The 22,466-nt window shown below is 45.7% G+C and overlaps 1 protein-coding gene across 1 annotated transcript in view; it reads left to right on the forward strand.

Annotated features, from left to right (window-relative positions):
- Positions 1–2,617: 2,617 nt before the first annotated feature.
- chd7 (chromodomain helicase DNA binding protein 7) overlaps positions 2,618–22,466 on the forward strand; it is a 52,272-nt gene continuing 32,423 nt past the window's right edge. Inside the window, exons 1-7 of the mRNA XM_022768943.1 lie at positions 2,618–3,026; positions 3,153–4,127; positions 5,177–5,505; positions 10,750–10,899; positions 11,014–11,231; positions 20,668–20,812; positions 21,628–21,756. Coding sequence (XP_022624664.1) covers positions 2,618–3,026; positions 3,153–4,127; positions 5,177–5,505; positions 10,750–10,899; positions 11,014–11,231; positions 20,668–20,812; positions 21,628–21,756 — 2,355 coding nt within the window. The remainder of the gene's footprint in view (positions 3,027–3,152; positions 4,128–5,176; positions 5,506–10,749; positions 10,900–11,013; positions 11,232–20,667; positions 20,813–21,627; positions 21,757–22,466) is intronic.

The raw sequence follows: 22,466 nt of genomic DNA on the forward strand, positions 1-22,466 counted from the left end.
CATTTGTAGGTAGATTTAAACCTTAGATATTTTCTCTGTAGATGTCTATGAGCGAGAGGCGCAGCTTTCTTGCATCCACTCTGTTCAGTGAGCGGCAGAGAGACGGAGACAAAATAAGAAAGATATCCTGTCTCTTCTAACTTTCTCTCTGAGCCATCATTTTAAGTAAATACAGCTGAAATCACAGAAGTTGTCTTTGTGTTTGGTGATTCTGTCAAATGAAGTGATTTTTTTTTTTTTTTTTTTTAAGGATTTTAGCAGCAGCTTGAAAGTGACTTAAAAGGCCACGTTTCGATCACTGTTCAATACGCGTTCTGCTGTCTGACAACAGACACAGCTGTATTGTGAATCCAGCTGCATTAAAATACTGTTTATACGATCACAGAGAGGAGAAGGGAAGCAAACAGATAAAGAACTGAAACCAGCTGATACTAGACTGAATGCAAATACAATGCAATGATGTCAGTTGTGTACAGCGCTACACAACCATGTCCTCAATTTCGCACACGGTCCAGCCACATACTGGGGTTTGACATACTCTTGTCTCTGTAGTGGTGTAAACTCTGTGACAGCCTCATTAAAAATGGCAGGTTTTTAAATGGGGGTTGGAAAATGCTTTCCTACAACTTCCAGCCAAAGTTTTTTTTTTTTTTTTATAAATAACAAGTTTTTCTAAATATCAAAAATACATTTAACCCAATACCTCATAGAATCCTCGTTCACCAGGCAATTACAATCGACAACAGCACTAATAGTGCATTATTCTTTTATATATTTGTGTTGCCGTTCAAGTTTTACAGGCAATAAAACAAATAGTGGAAGAAATGAAAAGCTGGTGAACAAATCAGTTACAACACATTCATCCCTTTTGAATAGAGCTGAAGAGAAAACATCAGCCTTGTGACAGGAAGCAGCCGGTGTTTATGTGAAATATGTCACAAACACTAGCACAAACAACGCTCTTACACTGACATTCAGCTTGTTGTTTTCTGTCTTTCTAAAAGGTTCCTTTGACTGTAAATGCTGTGATAGACTAGTGAGGTGTCCAGGATGTACTGTACCTCTCGCCTGATGCATTGTGGGGTTTCGCCTGAGCAGGCAGTACAGTCAAACACAGCTGTTAGCCTGCCGCTAACACTTAAGGTTTTTGCTGCCGCTGCTACAGTAACATAACATTATTAACCTCATTTGAGTGGGAGAATTAGGTATTTAATGTGACACAATTTAGTTATTGTACAAAATATTTATTAGTAAGGGGAAATGAATAATACATGCACACTATTTCATACGAGTACGTGATCACACATACCTACTGGTAATCTGTAATGAACCAATGAATGAAGAGGAGTGTGGAGGAGGAAAGAAATGAGCTGAAGTAGGGGGAGGAGGGGAAATCTTTACCATTAGAAGTTGGATTGGGTGTTTTGTGCAGTGCATTGAAGCAACAAGCAATCCTCCCCCGTCTCCTCCCCCGCCTCGGCCTTCAATATGGGCTCAGCTACTCGTGCACACATGCTCAGATCCACCTACAGTACCTTCACCCACAGACTGGGGTGCCGGGTTGGTCACCCGCTCCTTCAGATGTTGATTATATTTACACATCTCAATTTTTCAGATGTTTACACACAAAGACTTTATTTAAGATAAATACTAAAGATATATAAAGAAGGCTTGTTGTATGCATGTTTTGTTTTTCCTTTTATAGCCAGTTAAAGCAACAGACAGCACCGGCCCTTGTCTTCATACATGTGCCAGGACTGACTCACTAGCGAGTCATCCAGCTAGCTTAATGCCTTGCTAACCTAGTTGTAACCACTGACTGACTGGTGAGTGGAAAACCTCCCTGGTCTGTTGGCTGGCTGATTGCTGGCTGGCTGGATGGCAGCTGCTGCTGTTCAAACAGAGTTGCATCTGCTGGGCCCTTTGTTCTAACACACACACATTCAATGACTTCAAGTGTGTGTTGAAAAAGAAAGAAGCTCTTTTGTTTGGTTGTAAAATGGAGGTGGGGGAGGGTTTTGGAAGGAGTGCTAATATGAAGTGTGTGTGTTTTGGGGTGTGTGAATGAGAAGAGGTATTTTTTTTCCAATTGGGGCATGTGTTGTTTTTTTTTTTTTTTCTGGGGTGGTTACAACAGATTAACTTGCTAAACATGCAAGTTAATCTCTTGCACCTTTGCCTAACAGCTAACAGCTCATAAACCAGCTAAACAGGGACAAGCACTTTGGGGAAACTAAAACTTTTTTCTTTTTTTCTTTTTTTTTTAAATTGCGTTAGCTTCCTCTCTGTATTGATTGTCTACGTGGTTTAAACTAAGCATAACCACAGACTTGTAGACTTCACCTACATGTGGGTCCAAACAATGAGATAATAGTTGAAGTCTTGCTCACCGCTACAGAAAAATACACCAGCTTTGGTTAAACTGGTGACTTGTAGTAAGACGTATTACTATATTTCTAGAAATAATTATTTATCTTTCCCTCTCTGTCTCTCTACAGGATCTAATGAGGACCATGGAGTAACAAGCTTCAAATTAGCAGCTAGCTGATTAGCTCCTCACTGCACAACACACCTCCCTCCATCTAGTCCCCTCCATCCGAGGGCCCACCACCCAGCCATGGCGGACCCAGGGATGTTGAGTTTATTCGGGGACGATGCAGGGCTGTTCTCAGATGGATTAGATGGTTTAGGAGGCTGCTTTCCTCAGCAGCCGGCCCCTGGCCAGTCCAACCCTCTAGCCCAGCAGACTAATCCCTCCCTGAACCACGAGCACCAGGGAAACAGGGGTTACCACCAGGGGATGATCCACGGTGCCGGGACTGGCCCAGGGCAGCCTAAATTGGGGCAAATGTACGACCACGGCCCCTACACAGGCTACGAGCAGTCCGGTGCCCCTGCAGGACGAATGATGGCCCAGAATGGTCCCACCCAGGGGCCGCCAAATGTGAATCCGGCCATGAATGGCATGGCTTCCCACTACCATAATAACCCAGCTAACTCTAGCAACCCCTGCCATGGGTACCCAGGTGATGCTGGCGGAGGAGGAGGTGGTGGGGGTGGAGTTTGGGGCCAGCAGCAGCAGCAGCAGCAGCAGCAGCAGCAGCAGCAGCAGCAGAGCAGATCAGCCTATCAGCAGCCTCCAACACAACCAGGAGGCGGCCCTAATCAGATCGGAGGCTACCAGATGTCTCAAGGCAACTATGGTGGGATGCAAGGCCCGCCCACACCCAATGCAGCTCGCATGAACCAACACTACGCTCCACAGAGCATGGCCCCCCCTCCTGCTCAGGACCCATCTCACTACCTGGGACATGTTGGAATGGGAGGGGCCCAGATGAGACACCCACAGCCCCAGCCACAACCCCAGGGCTATCCCAACATGGGTCACACACCGCGATACCCACACTCCCCATCCCGACAGCCCCCACACACCCACCAGCACCAACAGGGCATGGGGGGGTTTGGGGGAGGCCAGTACCCTGGCTATCAGGCCCAGTACGGAGCCATTGGACCTGGGATGGGCCAGAGTGCTAATACTAACATCAGTACTAACACCAGCCAGGCCATGGGACCAGGGCAGCTTGGCCAGAGGTTTAACCAGGGATCAGGCCCAGCAGCTGGGCAGCAGGGCCAGCGATACCCCCCTGCACCACCACACCAACCGCAGCCCCTTCAAACCCACTCTACCCCTATGCAGCAGCAGGCAGGACAGCAGGGCCAGCCTATGCACCCCTTAAACCACACCCAGCACCCCCAGAATGTGCCCCAGTCTCAAAACCAACCCCAGTCCCACCTTGCCCCCCCAGCTCAGGGATCTTACCCCTCCCCTTCATCCATGTCCCCCATGCGGGTTTTGGGAACCCCAACCCCTCCCCCCCAGCAGGGCAGACCCCCTAGCGCAGGACTAGCTGGGCCCCCAGAGGTTGCAGGGTACACAGCCCTGCAGTCTCCACCCAATGCTATGCCCCATCCACAGAGAACTCCCCAAACTCCTTTATCTACCCCACACCCCCAACACCAGCAGCCCCACAACATGCCCTCCAATGCAGGGCAGATGTATCCCGGCATTGGGCCACAGCGCGGACCACAGATGGGTCCAAACAGGCCTCAGCTCCAGCAACAGCAAGGTAAACGCCCCACAGCTGATGCCGTCCCATGCTGCGTTTTTATTTGGCACCAATTCAAACATTTTATTTACTTTAGACGGAACCTCACATTAAACATTTATGCAAGCTGAGATATTGACAACAACAGAAAGATTTGCTGTTTTCATACCTGACATGTAGTGTGTAAATAAAAAAACAGGATTAGACAGATGGTTGTGAACTAACACCAAAATGTTGGTGTGATTGTCTTGACACTAATTCTGCTGCGCCGTCAGTGTATTTGGCAACCCTGGAACTGTTTTAGAGGATTTTCCTCAGGGGCACAGACGTAGTTCCATAGTTTGACTCGGGATCAATCAGACACCCAGTGGTCGGCAACTGGCAGATTTTTTAAATCTTAAAAAATAGATTTCCGTCTGAGCAGCAAAAGTTACCTGCAGAATCACTTCCCTGGAAAATAAAAACAGCAATGCTTTATTTCAATCTATTGTGATTTTTTTATTCTGAAAAGTTCTGAAAGGAAGTTCCAGTGGTTCTATTACCTGCTTGACAAACAGACGGAGCGGAGTTCAGTAAATCAGTGGATCGTATAACGTGTGACTGTGGGTGGACGGGCTTACAAACATCGCAGGGGAAAGATGGGAATCACAACTTCCTATCAGGACTTTCAGAATAAAATCATGATGATGAGCAAGATTGAAAAGATCGTCACATGATCTTTTTACCACCCCTGTTTGAGACTGTGTTGCCACAGCGCCACATATATGAACGGCAACAAAGTAAATTCCAGTTGCCTTTTTATCAATGGTTGTTTACGTTCTGGACGCCGTCTAATTGTCCCAAGGCCAAACTGACTTGCCGACCCCTGCAATAGGTACGCAAGTGAATTAATGAAATAATTCAGAATCATCCACATCCACCCTGACATGGTCTGTGTAGCTACTGTCAGCCACTATATTCTGTATTTGCTTTCATGCTAAATTGATTATGGCATCAAAGTTTAAATTGAGCTTAAGTTGCTGTTATTTTATTTTGTTTGGTCAGTGATGGTAATGTGTCTCTTCTCCCAGGACCTCATGAAGCTCCAGTCAGCCAGGGAGGAGACCAGCGTCTGCTCCAGGCCCAGCAGCAGGCCTCTCGCAGCGGGCAGCCCCTGCAGTCCTCGCCCATGGGTTTCCAGTGTCCGCCTGTCGGTCAGCACGGAGCTCCGGCCTCCAACCAGGGTTTAGCGCCGCCCAACCAGAACTCTCAGACACAGCAGACGCACCTGCCCCCCCACCACCTGCAGAGCACACCCCCTCAATCCAACCAGGGATCCAACCCATGGGCACCTACGCCTCCTGCCTCCCACCCACTCTCCTCACCCCCTCTTACTCCACAGAAAGTGCCTCACATACAGGTGAGTCTCCGTAAAACAAGCGCTTTGATGTGGTAGCATCACCGTGTGTGTGTGTGTGTGTGTGTGTGAGACAGAGATCAAAACTATGTGCATTTGTTTTCATGTGTGGGTGTATTTCATCTGAATGTTTATTTTTCATGTGGGTGGGGGAATGTGTGTGTTTAGAGTGTAAGGGAAGTGTGTGATACGTGTGTGTGTGCATAAATGTGTGTGTACATGACATTTGAAAGCACAGCGGTGCATTGGGCCCTGGTTCATTGGGGTTTTGTGCGTTTGTGTGTTCATATCGGTGTGTGTTTTTTTTGTTTGCCTTTTGTGTCTTCTGCTGTCGGCCTTGTGCGGTTGTGGTTGTGTTTCCGTGTGTGTGCGGGGGGGAATGGATTTTTGCAGCTGTTTGTTTCCTGTGAGCTGCATATCCTGAGACACGTGTGCAATACACACACATGCATGCACACACAGAGAGGCGCCACCAACATAATCTCTCCTCCCTCTTGCTCCCACATCTCCCCCTCCTCTGCAGAGGAAACCTCCCTTCCTGTCTCTCCTTTCTCCCCGTCTCCTCTCTTTCCGCTCTCTCTCTCTCTCTCTGCCTGTCTGTCTTTCTGTTTGTCTTATCCATTTCAGGGGTGTCATCTCTTCGTTAATGTTGTGTAGCCGGATGTCCAGAGAGTCAGACAGTTGTGTAGCCGGATGTCCAGAGAGACAGTTTGGAAAAGGAGACAGTGAGAGGGGAAAAAAGAAAAAGCTGGAGGGTGATTAAGAGATTGGGGGAGGGGAAAACACTAAGAGGAATGAAGTGGGAAAACAAGCAAAGATCTCAAGAGAGGGAGTCTAGGATCTCAAGCAAAGGAGACGAGGAGGAGGGGAAGGTGAAGGCTGGTGGGAAGAGGTTAGCAGTTCTCAATGGCAACTTCCATGTTTGTGTGTGAGCGTGCACCGTCACCACTGCCTGCGTCACGTGCCCTTGGCTTCCATTAGCTTGTTTTGTTGCTCAAAGCCCCCTTTCTCCACTGACCCATTCACACACAATAGCAGCCCTGTGGCCACACACACACACACACACACACACACACAGAGAGAGAGAGAGAGAGAGATCTAGTCCCCTCTTTCTCTATCATTCCCGCTTGCCGACTGCTCCCCCCACCCCACCTCAGAGCCTGCGTTGCTGCGATTCTTGGTTGACATTTCAGCCGTCACACTTAATTTATCCAGCACTTCTGACCTAGATGCCAGGTTGACTGGTGAGCCCTGGTGCTCGCCTGGGCACGTCGCGTGCGCTGCCCTGATTTTAGCTGCAGGCCCGGCAGCCCCCCGTCAGCCCCCGCACACACAGACGCACACGTGCACGCCGACAGTGTGGCTCGGGATATAGTGTGGTCTGGAATGGGATGGCAAATGTGCCTGGAGAAATAGGATAGCCTATCTAGAGGAGTACTCTGTGTGTGTGTGTCTGTGTCTGTGTGTGTGTGTGTGTGTGTGTGTGTGTGTGTGCCTGCCGCACAGGAGGGAGTTCTCTCTGTGCCTCATGATGCACTTGTTAGAAAGAGCCACACACACCCCAAGCTGGCCAGTCAGTCATGATGACTGTATGTCTGGTACTCTAAGCTCCATCTGTTCACTAAGCATGGTTATTACACATGCACTCACACACACACACACACGCACACACGCCTGCCTTCGTCAGCAGCTCAAGGTCACAACTCTGGCAGAGTGCTGTGCTGTGACCTTTATTCTACATCTCACACACACACTGTGTTGCGTGCAGCGCTCTAGCTGACATATAACATGCCTGGCTCGCCCCTCCCCCGCCCGTGCACGCTGTCAGCGAGCTGCTGTACTATCCATCTCACCGAGGATCTGCAGCTTCGAGGAAACGGTTCTGATGTTTTGTCGTCTCCTCCTCTCGTTTGTGTGAATTTCAACATTTAAAAATGTTGGCCACTTGTTGACAGGATGCTTCTCTCTGTCTGAATGTCAGTCGCTCCAGGAAGTCGCGATGTCGTGATAATTAACTCTTATTCAACCAATCCTTGTGAAGTCATCGCAACTTTTCCACAAATTTGATCAATCGTTTTCCCTTGAGTTGAACCAATCACAGCAGTCCCTGATCAAATCCTTGATGATGTCACCAAACTCACTTCTTTGTTTGTGGTGTTGAAGCATGTTGTGAAGCTGCAAACGTGTGTGACATCACTGTTAAAGACCGAGCGGAAACGTTCAAACATGTCTGACATGAAAGGGTTAAAGAGTTTTGTGGCGCTGCAACATGGTGGAGGAACCACAGGTGTAGAGCTGCCGGAGCCTCCGCAACGACGCTCCACTACGTTTATTCTCCAGAGGAAATAAAATATCTACAGTCACATGATCACGTTTATTTATCTACGTTTGAAGAAGCTGAAGATCCGATCATCACTGAAGAGTCTGTCATGGAGAGAGCTGAGAACAACACATGGTCACAGTCATTGATTGATTTCCAAACGTTAATCACGCATCAAGTAACACTCAAAAAAAAAAAAAAAAAAGATAGTCCACCTTATACCACGGTTTTACGCCGCAGGTCAGCTGAGTGAATCAGAAAGCGGCGTAATACACTGCGCTTGTGCGTAGGAATACGGTAGTTCAGTGGTTGAAAAAAAATGTAGTGCCAAAGGAAAAGTGCTGTTATCAATATTCTGCATGAAGCTTCATTTAAACACACGTTGGATTGTTTCGTTGGGCGTTTTTTAAAAGTGTCTAAAACACGTTTTTTTTTTTTTTTTTCTCGTGGCCCCGCCCACGTCAGATCTCCTAACTGACACCGCGCTCATCATGATCCACTGTAGCTAATGTACCGACTGTATGTGACGACCTCACACAACGCCACGTCTAAAAACCATGAACTGTCCCTTTAAGTGTTTTTGTCTGACAGAGTTAACCTTTCATCTCACTCCCTCAACTTCCTCACCTTCATCCTCACGGCCTGTCCTCCATTTTCACATCCCACCCCCTCCGTCCTGATGGAGATGAAACCCGACACTCTTCATCTCCCGAGTCTGTCGTATTAACCACGCAGCCGCTCTGTTGCTTTGAGTTCCTCGTGGATCTCTTTTATCAAATTCAGTTACGGGTGACGGTGTCACAGTTTACTGTTCATGGAAGTGGAGGATGATGATGATGATGATGATGGTGGTAGTGCTTGAATAGAGAATGATGAAATATTACATTACTGATGGAGAACTGCATTTAAACAAGTACACAAGAACACACTGGCATGCTGCGTGTGTGTGTGTGATTGTGATTGTGTAAACACTTTGTGTGTCTCCATTGTCATTTGTGTGATTGATTATCTGGGAAGCTTGGCAGGAGGACAGATTTATCGCTGGGCAACGCGTTCCCCTCATCCGTCTGTCTCTCTGTCTGTCTCTCTCTGTCTCTTTCTCTCTCTCTCTCTCTCTCTCTCTCTCTCTCTCTCTCTGTCTCTTTCTCTCTGTCTCTTTCTCTCTGTCTCTCTCTCTCTTTCTCTCTGTCTCTCTCTCTCTCCCTCTCTCTCTCTGAGCTGCACCTCGAGCCCCCCAGCCTCCCGTTTGTGTGTCTAAATGGCTCAGTTTAAGTGTGTGTTAGCAGGTGTTTGTGTGCAGCGGTTTGTGTGATGTGACCTTGCAGTTGTTTGGTGTGTGTGTGTGTGTGTGTGTGTGTACACATTAGCATTCTCCAGTGGAAGTGGACTTTAAGTTAGACTCTTTACTCCATGTGAACACAACCAAGGTGTGTGTGTGTGTGTGTGTGTGTGTGTTGACAGAGGGGAGCTGCTGCTGTAGCATTTTACTCTAAACTTGCTGATGCTCACACACACCTCATTGACACACTTACACACACTGAAGTGCACATACGCACATGCACACACTCTCAAAGGCATAGTCTCTCTCACTCTCGTATGATACACACACACAAACACACACACACACAAACACACACACACACACACAAACTCCCTCGTTGTGCCTTTTTGAAGTATGGAGATAATTTATTCGTGTCATGATGCCTGATTTCCCATCTGCTACTGGGACCCTGAGCAGCTGGAGAGAGAGGAAGCGAGAGGGAGGGAGGGATAGAAGAGAGGGAAAGGGAGGAGAGGCAGCTGGAGAGGCTCCCAACAGCTGGTAACCAGTTTCCTGTCACAGAAAGCTTACTTGGGAGCAATGAGGAGGTGGAGGAAGAAGGAGAGGAGGATTTAGTCTACAGGAGAGCAAGGGAGGAGGGAAAATGAGGTGTCAGCCAGTTTGTTTACTGAGGTTAGCCCTGCTGGAGGAGGAGGAGGCAGTAGCGGGGAGGAAACCGTAGCAACAGGGAGTCCTGAGGGGAGGGAGGAGGTGGCAGCCATGTGCGTGGATGGATGGATGGATCCCCTCCTCCCCCTCTGCTCTAGTCCGCCATTACTGACAAATTCAACCTCCACCCTGCAGAACGTGTAGCAGCATTGACTGACAGGCTGAAGTGAAACACCAGCTCCAGCTCATCAACATTTTATGGGATTTTTAGTTTAGAACAGAAACGATCAATTGATTAGTCGGTCAACAGAAAATTTACCAGCAGTCATTTTCAGATTAATGATTATTAATAATAAGTGTCACTTTAAAGGAAATATAGCAAAAATTCTGATTCAGATTTTTCCACTTTGAATCTTTGGGTTTTTGACTCTTGGTCAAACAACAAACAAATTTCTGACATTTTATAGAATAAAAAATGAATTGATTAATGAAAAAAAAAAAACAACCTGGGGCTGTAAACAGTAACTGACTTTATTGTCATTTATGTTTTGATTGTTGAGCCTTTAAGTCATAAAATAATGATTTCAACTTCCCAAATCTCAAGGTTACATCTCCAAAATACTTGTTTAATCTGACCAAGCATCTCAAACCTGAATATATTAACTTTATAATGATAAAAAGACGCCAAATTTGAACATTTAAGACGCTTGAACAAGCCCAATATATTTTAATTAGATATATAGAAATAAATACATTTAATTTGTTTCTAATTTGGCTATTTTTTCTATCTATTGAACATATTTTTCACAACTAGGAATTAGTAATATTTTCCATAACTCACAATGTGAACGTGCACACTTCGATGTAATCGAGTTCTAACTGTTTAAGTGGGTTTTTTATCTTGATGTTTTTCTTCTATAAAAGTGTTTTTTGAGCGAGATTCAAAGTTGCTCAGTAACTCGGATTAACAGATATATTTGTTTCCCGCTCTCCGCAGCATTCCCCCGCGGACCCGTCAGGCGATGCCTCAGTGAAGGTTCCTGAAAGGCCGACTGTTGGCGCTGGAGTGCCCAGCCAGCCTATCGGCACAGAGCAGCCCAGCAACCAGGAGACCAAGCCAAAAAAGAAGAAGAAGAAGAAAGCTAAAGTAGCGGATGGAGAGGAAGAAGAGGGAGGGAAGAAGGCGGCGAGAGAGGGAGGAGCTGCCGAGGAAGACTTAAAATCTGAATTTCCCAGATCAGGAAGTGACGCAGGTGAACAGGTGACTGGCACAGGAACTGTAGAGGGAAGTTCACCGTCGGTGGAGGAGAAGAAGAAGCGGAAAAAGAAACCAAAGGAGAAGGCGGAGGGCAAGGAGGGCAAGGAGCCCAAAGAGCCCAAGACCCCGAAGACGCCCAAAACGGGCAAGACCCCCAAAGAGCCGAAGGAGAAGAAAGCCAAGGGCTCCACGCCCAAGACCAAGACCCCCAAGAAAACTGGGTAGGAGCAACATTACTCTGTCATTGTGTGTGTGTGTGTGTGTGTGTGTGAGTGTGTGTGTGTGTGTGTGTGTGTGTGTGTGTTGTATGTGCTGACTGGTGTAGGAAGCCAGTTCAACAAAAACTCCCATCAGCTCGTGTTACTAGTTGTGAAGCCTTGACATAAGTGCTTAACCGCTAAGTGGAAGTGGGACATTTTCACTTCCACGTATACAGCACGCGTATGGAAATGAATCACACAGGAGGTGGCCGGCTGCGATGGATGCGAGGAGATGGAAAATAACTGAGAGACTATACTGACTCTCTGTGTCACAGTGTTAGCCGTATGTAGTTTTTCATGGCGAAATCTTGTTTGGTGCAGTAAAGAAATCTGTTGTCAGTCGCCGGAGGAGTTCTGGTGTGGCTGTCTTTGTGTTATGAGCTGGTGTTTGTGTAGATGCAAACACGCCCAGTAGGTCCGTTACTCATGGAGCCAACCAGGGGGAACCAGAGGGGTCACAACCTCTGAGCTGTGAAAGACCTGGCGACCACAGACCGTGAGAGCGTGTGTGTGTGTGTGTGTGTGAGTGTGAGTGTGTGAGATCACAGGGCTCGGTGAAGCAAAGAGAAGGGACTGCTAGACAGAACGGATCTGAGGATCAATCACAATTTAGATACTGATCAACAGCCAATCTGATGACAACACCAAACCCAACAAGTTTAGTTACAGTTCCCAAAACAAGTTTTAACAAATAACACACAGACGGAGGGAAACGGTGCATTAGTTGGGAACTATTTTCTGTGGGTGATTAATACATTTTGTGATGTGAGTGAGGTTTCTTGAGCAGCGCGACGGTGAACGTGGGATTGAGTCAAATTACTTGTTTGTGTTCGTTATACTGAAGCAACATGTCAGCCAGTACAGCAGAGGAGCCCACTGGTGTGTTTGTAATAGCTTTTGGACAACAGGGCTGCTAGCTGCTAGCTGTGCAGTGAAATGGTGCTGCTGTGTGTCTGTGATTTGGTCGGTAACTGTGTGTTTTTAAAACGTACTTCTCTCAGTGGAAGGTGTCGCCACCGTGTCTCTGGTTCAGCAGCACCTTGTTTACCCAGGTGTCATCTTTACATGGCGGCCCGATCAGCGCCAGAGCTGATAAAATACCCGGGACTTACTGCAGAGTCCTTTGACCCGGACGTGAATGCCCATAACCCTTTCACATTGTAAACAATAGCCAGATGTTAGCAGCTGTTTTTGAGAGTAGCCCACTGCTAGCTGCTAGCTGTGCAGTAAAATGGTGCTGCTGTGTGTTGGAGCCTCTGCATGAGACCATTAGGTTGCTAATTGTGTGTTTTTAAAACTCACCTCTCAGTGGAAGGTGTAGCCCAGGGCCGTCACTTTTTATTCCAGCGCGTCAGACCATCAGCAGGTAATATCTTTAGTAAAAAAAAAAGAAAGAAAGAAGAGCCGCACCTGATCCCGATCATCTCGATAGATTTGTGTTTCTGGCAGATAATATGAGAGAAACTATCGGTTCCATGTTTTACCTTGCTACACTTTTAGCGAGGTGGAAGTGACGAGAGAAGAAAACGTTAAAACGAGTTAATACAGCCGTTAATGATACGACTTTTGGCTGCAGGAAGAATGGGAAGACTGATGTTAGATGTGCTGTAAAGTTGTTTGGTGTTTTGCTGCGCTGCGTTCACCCGGGTGTCGGAGCTGATAAACACCCGGGACAACTGCAGAGTCTTCTGACCGGGACGTGAATGTGCCCATTACTTTCACATTGTCGCCAATAGCCAGATGTTAGCAGGTGTTGTTTTTTGTCCAGTGTAAAAGGGGCTTTAGTTATTTAATATCCGTACCTGGTATATAGGTATGCGTGTTCTCTCTGCACTTTTCTGGTCCGACTTTATTCTTAACTTGTGTCCTGCTTCCAGAGATGCACGGGTAGAGGCAAAGAGTTGAGGGGCATTTGTGTCGGAGGGAGTCAGAGGTGGTTTCATTGTGTAGCCCTTGGTCTCTCCACCCTCTCCCCCTCTCCCCCTCTGTCCTCACCCTCGGTCTCTCTCTCTTCCCTCGCAGCCCCTTTTATCCCAAGGAAGAGGGAGGGCCAAAGCAGCAGGCAGGGGTCAGCACTGGGGGAGGTGCGAGTGTGTGTGTGTGTGTGTGTGTGTCTCTATGCATTCATCGGCCAGTGGAAAAGAGTTGGGGGCGGGGAATGTGGGAGACCTGGAGTGAGTGTGTCAGGCAGTGAGGGGGTGGGTGGTGTGTGAGGGGGGGTGGGGGGGGGGGGGCAGGCCTTTGGTGTTTGTGTGCATGTGTGTGTTGGAGGAGGAGTCGTTAGTAATCTTTGTGGCAGAAAATGGCGTCTAATGATAATGAAGGCCATGCCGCTGACCACTCCACAGCCACAAGTGTGTGTGTGTGTGTGTGTGTGTGTGTGTGTGTGTGTGAGGGCAGAGGAAATGTGGGGGTAGGAGAGTTCTTTCTTAGCCCCTTGTGTGTGTGTGTGTGTGTGTGTGTGTGTGTGTGTGTGTGTGTGTGTGTTGGTAAACTAGCTCTTATCTGTTGTCAGGCTCTCCTCCATCTTGAGTGGCGGCCTGGAGCTCCCAGGTTAATTTAGCATAATAATGGCTGCCGGCCATTCACTGCTACTCTAAAATGGTGGACTGCTGCAATCACCCAACTATCTTCTCTTTTATTCTTTCTCCTCCTTTCCCCTCCCTTCAATCCCACCTCTTCCTGCTGAAGAGGAGTGTATCCTTTCATCTTTTCCTCTCCACTTCACCCTCCCCATCTTCCCTCTTCCCCCTGTCTGTCTCTCTGCTTTAAGCTGAGGACTGAGGTGTGTCTTTTCTTCTCTTTCTTTCCCTCTGCTGTCCCATGTTGTCTTTCGCTCTTAAGCATATTAAATTTCCATATTTTGGAATGAAGTTTGGTCTTCATGGTATGTTTTTGTATAATTGCAAAAGCTAATTCCTTTACTTAAATGTAAAGTGTTTCTTTGTGCTGCTCTTCTTGTAGCAAACTTTCCCAAATCTGATCTTTAATTTTTACAGTTACTTTTTTGCTTTTCTGGCTCATTAAAATACTTTATTAAAGCTTTAAAATTAACTTTGAAAAACTCCCCTTTTAGTGTAGAGGAAACCCTCTTCACAGGCCACTAGCACATATGTTCCATTGCGTTTTTGGGAGATTTTTTTTGCAAGATTTCCACCAGTGGGTGAAGAAATAAGCCCCAAAGCTCAGGAGTTTCTCATGTGGCCCATACCACGCTACAGTATATTCCTTTCTGCTCTGTGTATTTGCATCTCTGCACGAACAAATAAGCCACCACAGAGCAGGCTGAAGCCTTTTTCTTTTAATCGGTGTAACAAGGATGTCGGGTCTGTACTGTTAACCCTTTGAACACGGTCTGCGTTTCGGTTTTCACTTCCTTCATTTGCAGTTTGTGGCATCGTCACCGCAAATCCTCTGTGCGTGTGAGCGAAGGTATTCAGAAACACCACTATTTCAAATAGTCCACAGGTTTTCAACACACCACAAATCTGTACATGAATGAATAGAGGAGTGTGTCCAGGCACATTAAAACCATGCTGATAGCATTTTCTGAGTGTGTGTGACCAAAAAAGACAATTTCTTGATTTTCTTTTTTTTAATTTCTCAATGTCCCATAATGACAAAGCGTAAAATAAAAATAACAGTTTTGAATTTTCTTTGCAAATGTAAAAAAGGAAAAACTGAAATATCACATTGACATAAGTATTCAGACACTCTCCCATTTCTCTTGATCATCATCTGGGAGATGATAACGATGGTAAATTCAATAGATTCATCATGTTTTGGAAAGGCACACACCTGTGTGTGTATATACCTGCAGGGTGTTGCAGTGATGGTTTTTATTATTATTATTATTTTAGAATAAAGCTCCAACTTAACAAAGTGAAAAAATTGAAGTGGTCTGAACACTTTCCTAAAGCACTGTATATTGAGAGACTAACTGTTATTGTCCAACTGTCTCCGAGCTTCAGAATAAAAGCACCAGTGGCTCCACTTCATTATTACAGTACTTTATTTGCCTCAGCCACAACAGTACTTTAACTTAACTGCGACAGAAGTTTATTTAGATAACAGGTAGAGGACTAATATATCAGCTTACTGATCTCTAATGTGGTTTTCCTAATGACAGATCTTTCGCTAGCGTGCAGAGGAGTTTATAACATGATGCTGCTGAAGTAAGACTCAGAAAGGCGTGGTGTGCTTTGTCTGTAAATATGACTCATGATATACATGGTCTTTTAAAATAGTATGATTCAACTTTGTCAAAAAAATCGCAATAAATCATAATATTGAATCACGATACTTAAAAAAATCTCAATGAATCAGCACCTTTAGCATCGAATGGGGAGATAAGCGTGTCGTCCCAGCCTTGATAGACTCAGACTTGGCTGTGGACTAGTGACTTTAATGATTATGAGGCAATATTTGAAGTTATAAAGAGCGTATATGTGATTTCTTCTGATTCATGGAGGATTATTCTTAATTGAATTTTCTGTTAAAAGGTTAAAATGTGCCTTGCGTAGGCTGACGATTTTGCTCTTAATGTAGAGGCGATGGATGGAAATCTCCGATGCCGTTGGTCTCAGCTGTCCAGGAAAGTGTGAGCAATTCGGAGAGAATCAGGTGGTTTACTCGACCATTCAGCTCACTCCTCTCCTTTGACCTTGCTTTCTCTCTCCATCCTTTTCCCCCCGCTCGCTCTCCCTCTCTCTCTGTCTACCTCACTGAGGAAGTACATCTATAAATAACCCAGCTCTCAGCTGCCACACCCTGCCCTGCGTGTGTGTGTGTGTGTGTGTGTGTGGATGGGGGGGTGAGATGAGATTTGTTTGCAGTACACATAAAGAAGTCAGACATGCATGCAGACACCTCGCTTTGTGCACGTCTGCAGATGTGTGTGCAAATACAGCACTTTTTGTGTGCCTTCTGGCCACTGTTGTTTTTTGTAGCCACGGGTCGTGTGTGTGTGTGTGTGTGTGTTGGGATTCAGTGATATGACTCATCATGGCAGCAGGTGTCCCTTACACCCCACCCTTCCCCCATTTTTGGCTTCTCTTCAGTTTCTCTTTCCCTCCCCATATTTTCCCTCCACTGCTCTGCTTCCTGTCTGTCCTTTATCCTCCCTCCCCTGATCTGAAAGGAGCATCTCAACTCCCCTCTCTCTCACCCTGAGAGGCACACACACACACACACACACACACACTGTGCACCACAGCTGTCCAGCATGTGTGAACCTAAAGGTTCAAAGAGGGTGGAGCTTGCGTACACCTGGACAGAGCTAACCTGTTATGGAGATGTTTGATGTCGCAAGTGCAGCATTGATTTAATACCTTCAAGAGTAGGTGGCCAGTTTCATCCGGGGTTTATAGCAATACGATGACATCACTAATCACCTCACTTCCTGCTTGACTTGCCTTACCTTGCATGATTTCTGAGTTGATATCTGTATCAGCAGCAAAAAAAAAAAAAACTATAGAATACCAGCGATTCCCATATACGTGTAAAATAAATTTGGCATCATGTTGATCATTTTCACGTCTCTGCACTGGTGAGAAGTTTGAATGTTTTCATATCAGGCTAATCATCAAGCTTCAACTCACAATATAACTCATCAACATTTAGACAAACTGAGAGGTCCAAAAGTCTGACACCGCTTTGGTCTCAGACTTCACTTCAGTTGAATTTTATTTCAGATTTTTTAACTTAGAAAATGGGAATGAGAAGCTAAAAACGGAAACTTTTCACCGCTAAGATTAGACACTGAACTCTTTTCAAAACAAAAACTGAACAAGAGGCTCCAGAGAGTCGAACGCACAAAGACCATAAGAGAGAAACAACTTTTACATTGAAGCAAAGATGATCATATATCAGTTTTATATTTATTTATCACCATATATTTTAACATTTCTTTAAATTTACCAAGTGGAACTCCACATTCTTAATGCATTATAACTCATCCACCCCTTTGTTTACCCCTTTGACAGTTATGCATCTTCTTTATGTTTGTCCTCACCCTTGCCTTTCTAAATGTTTTCTGAATACAGTTTGGCAGTAGATGATTTTGTGCTTTATATATTATCTCTGCAGTTTAGGACCCACAGTATATTTCAAGACGTCGAGGTGCGTCTGGTTCTTATTAAACTACCAGTGGACTCGGGTTTAGGAGAGTGTAGAAATGTGTAGAGGAAGCAGAGTGAGACTGTTTTATGTCACAGATGAACAGTGATGCTGAGACGTGGTGGTGATAAGATTTGTCTTCGCTGTGAGTCAGTAATTTAATAACGGGGAAAACGGCGGCTGCGGTCAACGTAATTTATGTCAATTGATTTTATAAAATCAAAAAATTTATCGTAGCATATAAAGAAACCACTCAGACTCTTCAGCAGTCGTAAATAAACTTGTTTTATAAGATCACATTTTGCTGCTTTTGAGTGATTTGGTGCCAGAACACAGAAGCGGCGTATTTTTCGGACTAACAGGAAAATGAAATCGTTTATTACAAGCCGGTGACGGGTGATTGGTTGAAGCGACTAATGCAGATTGGGACTTAGAACTAAAAAGGACGGGTAAAGGAAAGATGGGTTGTTGGGAGAAGAGAGTTGTCGCAAAAAGCAGCGAAAGAGACGGACGGAGCACAAAGAGTTGGAGAGTGATGGAGCGACTGAGAAGAGAAGTGAGGCCACGAAGAAGCCAGGAGGAAGAGAGGGCAGAAGGCAGCCAAGTGGAGAAGTGTGTGTGTGTGTGTGTATATGTGTGTGTGCGTGTGTGCATGTGTGTGTGCGTGTGTGTGTGTGGCCAGATGGCTCCAGCGTGTGGCGACCAGCCAGAGGAACAGGTGCAGGTCACATGACCAGCCGTTACCACGGAGATCGTGATTGCTCTTGGCGTGAGGATGAAAGGAGAAGGGCCCCAGGGACGCAGAGGGGGTGAGAGACGAGGAGAGAGAGGGAGAGAGAGGCACAGAGCAGGAGAGAGGACGAGCGACACAGGCACAGAGGAGGAGAGAGAGAGAGAGAGAGAGATCCAGGCATACAGTACTGCAGAGGGCAACACACACACACACACACACACAGTTTTATAGTAAGTTAGCAGAGCAGATTATCTCCTTTATATCCTGTATAACATGTACAGTTTGTACGTTAGCATTTAAAAACAGGAAACAGTAAAGAGTTCAGCTGGGTTTGAAAAGCTCGTTCTGTCGTGGATCTGGTTCCAGGTTTGCCAAATACCCGGACTCTCTAAGATCCGCTGCTTAACGAGTGTCGTGTGAAACCTGTTATCTCTCCTCACTCTGTTGTTTTTTGAAGGGGAAAATAAAATGTGACGGGTGGATTATGTCAGATGTCGCTAATTAACGTAACCGTCGTAAGAAACCGAAAGGCTGTAACAGAACTTTACTGCTCGTAGATCAGTCCGATGTTAGTCAGACTCTTTCTAATTTTAAGCCAGAAACACTAGACACCTTACCCCCAGGCTAACTCGGGTCTGAGACCAACGTTACCACGGCAACCCTCAGTGACACACGCGCTGACCGGTAGCAACCAGACAACAAGAAACAGGAAAACATGGCTCATAATTTGTGTTTTACTAACATTTCTATGAAGAGGGAAAGAGTTGTTAAAGTTGCGGTTGTTTGTTTGTTTTTTTTGTTTTTTTCCCCAAATCAGATTTTTATTTTTATTCTTTCACTCTTCGCTGAATTTCCAAAATAAAACATCCTTGTAACTCACTCTCCAAAAGACAAACGTTTTCTGCTGCGGTAAACAGAGCTGAGTGATTTGATGAAGTTCCTCAGTCGGCCATCTTTAAAAAAATATATATATATTGAAAAAAGTAATTTACTCAATGTTTTCACTGTATTTACAAATCAGATGTTTCAGGTATGGGGCTGCGTCCACACTGCTACGTTTTCATTTTAAAAGGCGGCACTTTTGCTAAGTTTACTCGTGGCGTCCGCGCTACGCCGCAGTTTTCAAGCCCCAAAAACGGAGACAAACTCCGCGGTTGCGTTGTAGTGTGGTCGGGCAGAAGTGGAGACTTACGATGATGCAGACACCCACGGTCGCTTCCTGCATGACGACCGGTGGTGAACACAACGTGGATAACGTAATCCAAGCATTAGGGACCTTTGTCGTTAGACCTGTTTTCATTTTAAAATGCAGTTTTTAAAATAGTAGTGTGGAGCTGACACTTCTGTAAGAAGTTATTGAACCTGTTTTACTTTGTTGTGAATTTAAGATACAAAATAATTTGCTGACGTGGGATCCATGGCGTCTTTTGAGCCGCCCGTTCAGCTCTAGCAGTGGGGAAAAGGGTTTGCAAGTCAGTGAAACAATCTTTACCTAAATTTCAGGAGTCAGAATCAGCCGAGATCAACCTGAATCTGAACTATTACAATATTTTATGTTTGCCAACTTAACAGTTCTCCATTCGTGCTGTTCATATTTACAGCAAAGAAGATGTGCAGAGGTTTGCAGGCTGGACTTGTTTTTCTCTGTGCGATGAGTTTAATCAGCATTTCATATCTCCTGCTGCTCGTCCCATGTGCTGGTTGTGGGGTTTTATCTGCAGGTTCAGTTACGTGCAAATGCAAATAAACCGAACTCTATTTAATAAGTGGATTCAAAAGGATTCGGATTCATTGACCAGAATCTGGATTTTGTTGCCGTCAAACCTCAACTCTAAACTGTATGTTGGTATTTGAAGATCAACATTTTGTGAGCCGCCCTCGACGGATCATTTCTGACCAGTCATGGCAGAAAAGTAATTGAGTACTGAGAGAGAGAGAGAGAGAGAGAGAGAAGGGGTGTTGTGTGTCCTCTCACCTTCCTCTATGGTGTGTATGCACAGATAGAGCCAGCTCCTCTTTCTTTCCATGCCAGAGATTAGAGGAGGCCTGGGGGCCTCTCAGCCCATCCCCCCTCCTCTCTCTGGGGCCTCTCTCTCTCTCTCTGTCCCTCTGTCTCTCTCTCTCCCTGTCTCTCTCTCTCTCTCTCTCTCTCTCTCTCTCACTCACTCACTCACTCACTCACTCCCTGTCTCTCTCCCTCTCTCTCTCCCTGTCTCTCTCTCTCTCTCTCTCTGGGCCCCCCTTGCGCTTCCTCTCTATCTCTCTATCTCGCTATCTCGCTCCCTCCGCCTCCTCGCAGTCTTTCATCGTATTAACCCCCTGTGTGCCAGAGCCTGAGGCACACTAATGATTTCTAAATGGGTAAATCAAACATGGCGACCACCCTGGGACACACACACACACACACACACACACACACACACACACACACACACACACACACAAAAAAAATGCCTTGTCTGTAAAAAAGGGAACACTTCGAGGTGGTGTGTTTTTCTTCTTCTTCTATTTAGTAAAAAAGTTTGTTTTTTTCCTCTTTCCTTGCAGCAATAAGAAGGTGGAGTCGGAGGCCGGGGCTGGCACTGCTAAAAAGGATTCCAAGAGGAAGAGAGAGTTGTCAGTCAGCGACGATGTGGAGGTGAAGTCTCCACCTCCATCGCCCCCTGAAGAGGAGGATGATGATGGTGTACAGGTACGGGGGTTGCAGGGGGTGGTCCCACTTTCAGGCAGCACACCGCATCAGAAAGTCATGGCTCATATGGCTTTGCACCGTAGATCCAGGAAGTCCAATGAAAAAAAAAATATAAAGGGTCATAAAACCTTTGCCGTTCCCTAGAGATAAAAGGCTCTGCTATAGTTTCTGTTGTAAACCAGCCTCGTTGAAAGGCCCCTCTAAGTTCCCATGATGCATCAGCAGCACATTTGAATAAAAAAAATGAACATGAAAAAAGTAAAAGCTATTTGTAAGTTTTGCTATCGCTAACATAGCTAACGTTAGCATTAGCAGCTGTTTACTGACCAGTCTAGAAAACACTTTACAAGTTCAGCATCAAACTTCATTCCTTTACTCACCAGCAGCCGTTTCCAGAGGTGGAAAACTACCCCCTTGTTTTGCTTCTATTTATCACTCCTTTTCTTCTGCTGAAGTTAGCATGCTAACCAGTTAGCCCCGGTCTCGTCACGTTCCAACACCGAGTCAGTGCAGCGTTCGGTCTGCTCAGAGGACGTATTATAACCTCTTGCCTTGTTAAACTGAGGCTGTAAGAGCTTCAGTCACTGACTGAACTACCAAGACTGGTAAGTAAACAGCTGTTAATGCTAACGCTGCCTATGTAGAAATAGCTGTTTCGTTTGGTGCCGTTACATATTTATATACATTTACATTTATCTGCCTTTTGGTGGATGCCTGTTGCTTCGTATTTCGTGATATTTTAATGAAGCGAGACACAAGACCGCCACTGATGAGCAGAGCGTTGACGCCTTTTGTGTGTCGTCTTTGTCCATCAGAAGCGCCGCTCCAGCCGTCAGGTGAAGAGGAAGAGGTACACCGAGGATCTGGAGTTTAGGATTTCAGAGGACGATGACAGTGGAGATGACTCACCGGCACCGAAATCCCCATCTTCATCACAACAACAGGTACAGCTTGGGTTTCCTTTATTGGTTTAGAGTGTATCTGGCCATTGTCAGCGGTAACGGACATCATTGAGCTGGAGGCAAGAAGAAGAATGATATTTGAAATGATTTTGTATTGATTTCTGCCAACGGGCGTTCCCAACTCCAAACATTACCTCAATTAAACACTATTGTATCACAACACATGTAAAAAATTATAGTTTTCTGTCTCAAATCCTCCTTGGTACTGACTAAAACATGTCTGGAGCAGAGTGTCAAACGAACCGGTGCCAAAATCTGGGGTTGAATTTTACATTTGAAGTCTTGCTTACGTGTTGTGTCATTAAACAGCAGCTGAGAGTCGTAACGAAACCCGGTGTTAAACAGGCCCCGGGGTTAAATGTCTGCTCTCTGTGCTTGAGAAATTAAGAAAATAGTTGAGCACATAAGAGAAAATAAAGCAAGTTAATTCTGTTCCTACAGTTTAAGACCATTGTATTTTGTTCCGGTCATTCTTTGTGCAGCTACTTGTCTGTAAACAACATTTAACACTTTGTTAAAACTGATAATCCAGATATCAGCACCAGTCAAGTTTTATATAGAAAGTAAATAAGTTACGTCACCTCCATATCTCTATACCTGGATGGGTGTTTAATTTTTCAGGTGCAGTAAAGGCAACATGTTAAGGAGGGGGAGTGGGTGTGAACACCTGGACCAGGCAGGTGATATGAAAT

This window comes from Seriola dumerili, unplaced genomic scaffold (assembly GCF_002260705.1).
Source record: "Seriola dumerili isolate Sdu_G_001 unplaced genomic scaffold, Sdu_1.0 BDQW01001892.1, whole genome shotgun sequence".
Taxonomy (NCBI): Eukaryota; Metazoa; Chordata; class Actinopteri; order Carangiformes; family Carangidae; genus Seriola; species Seriola dumerili.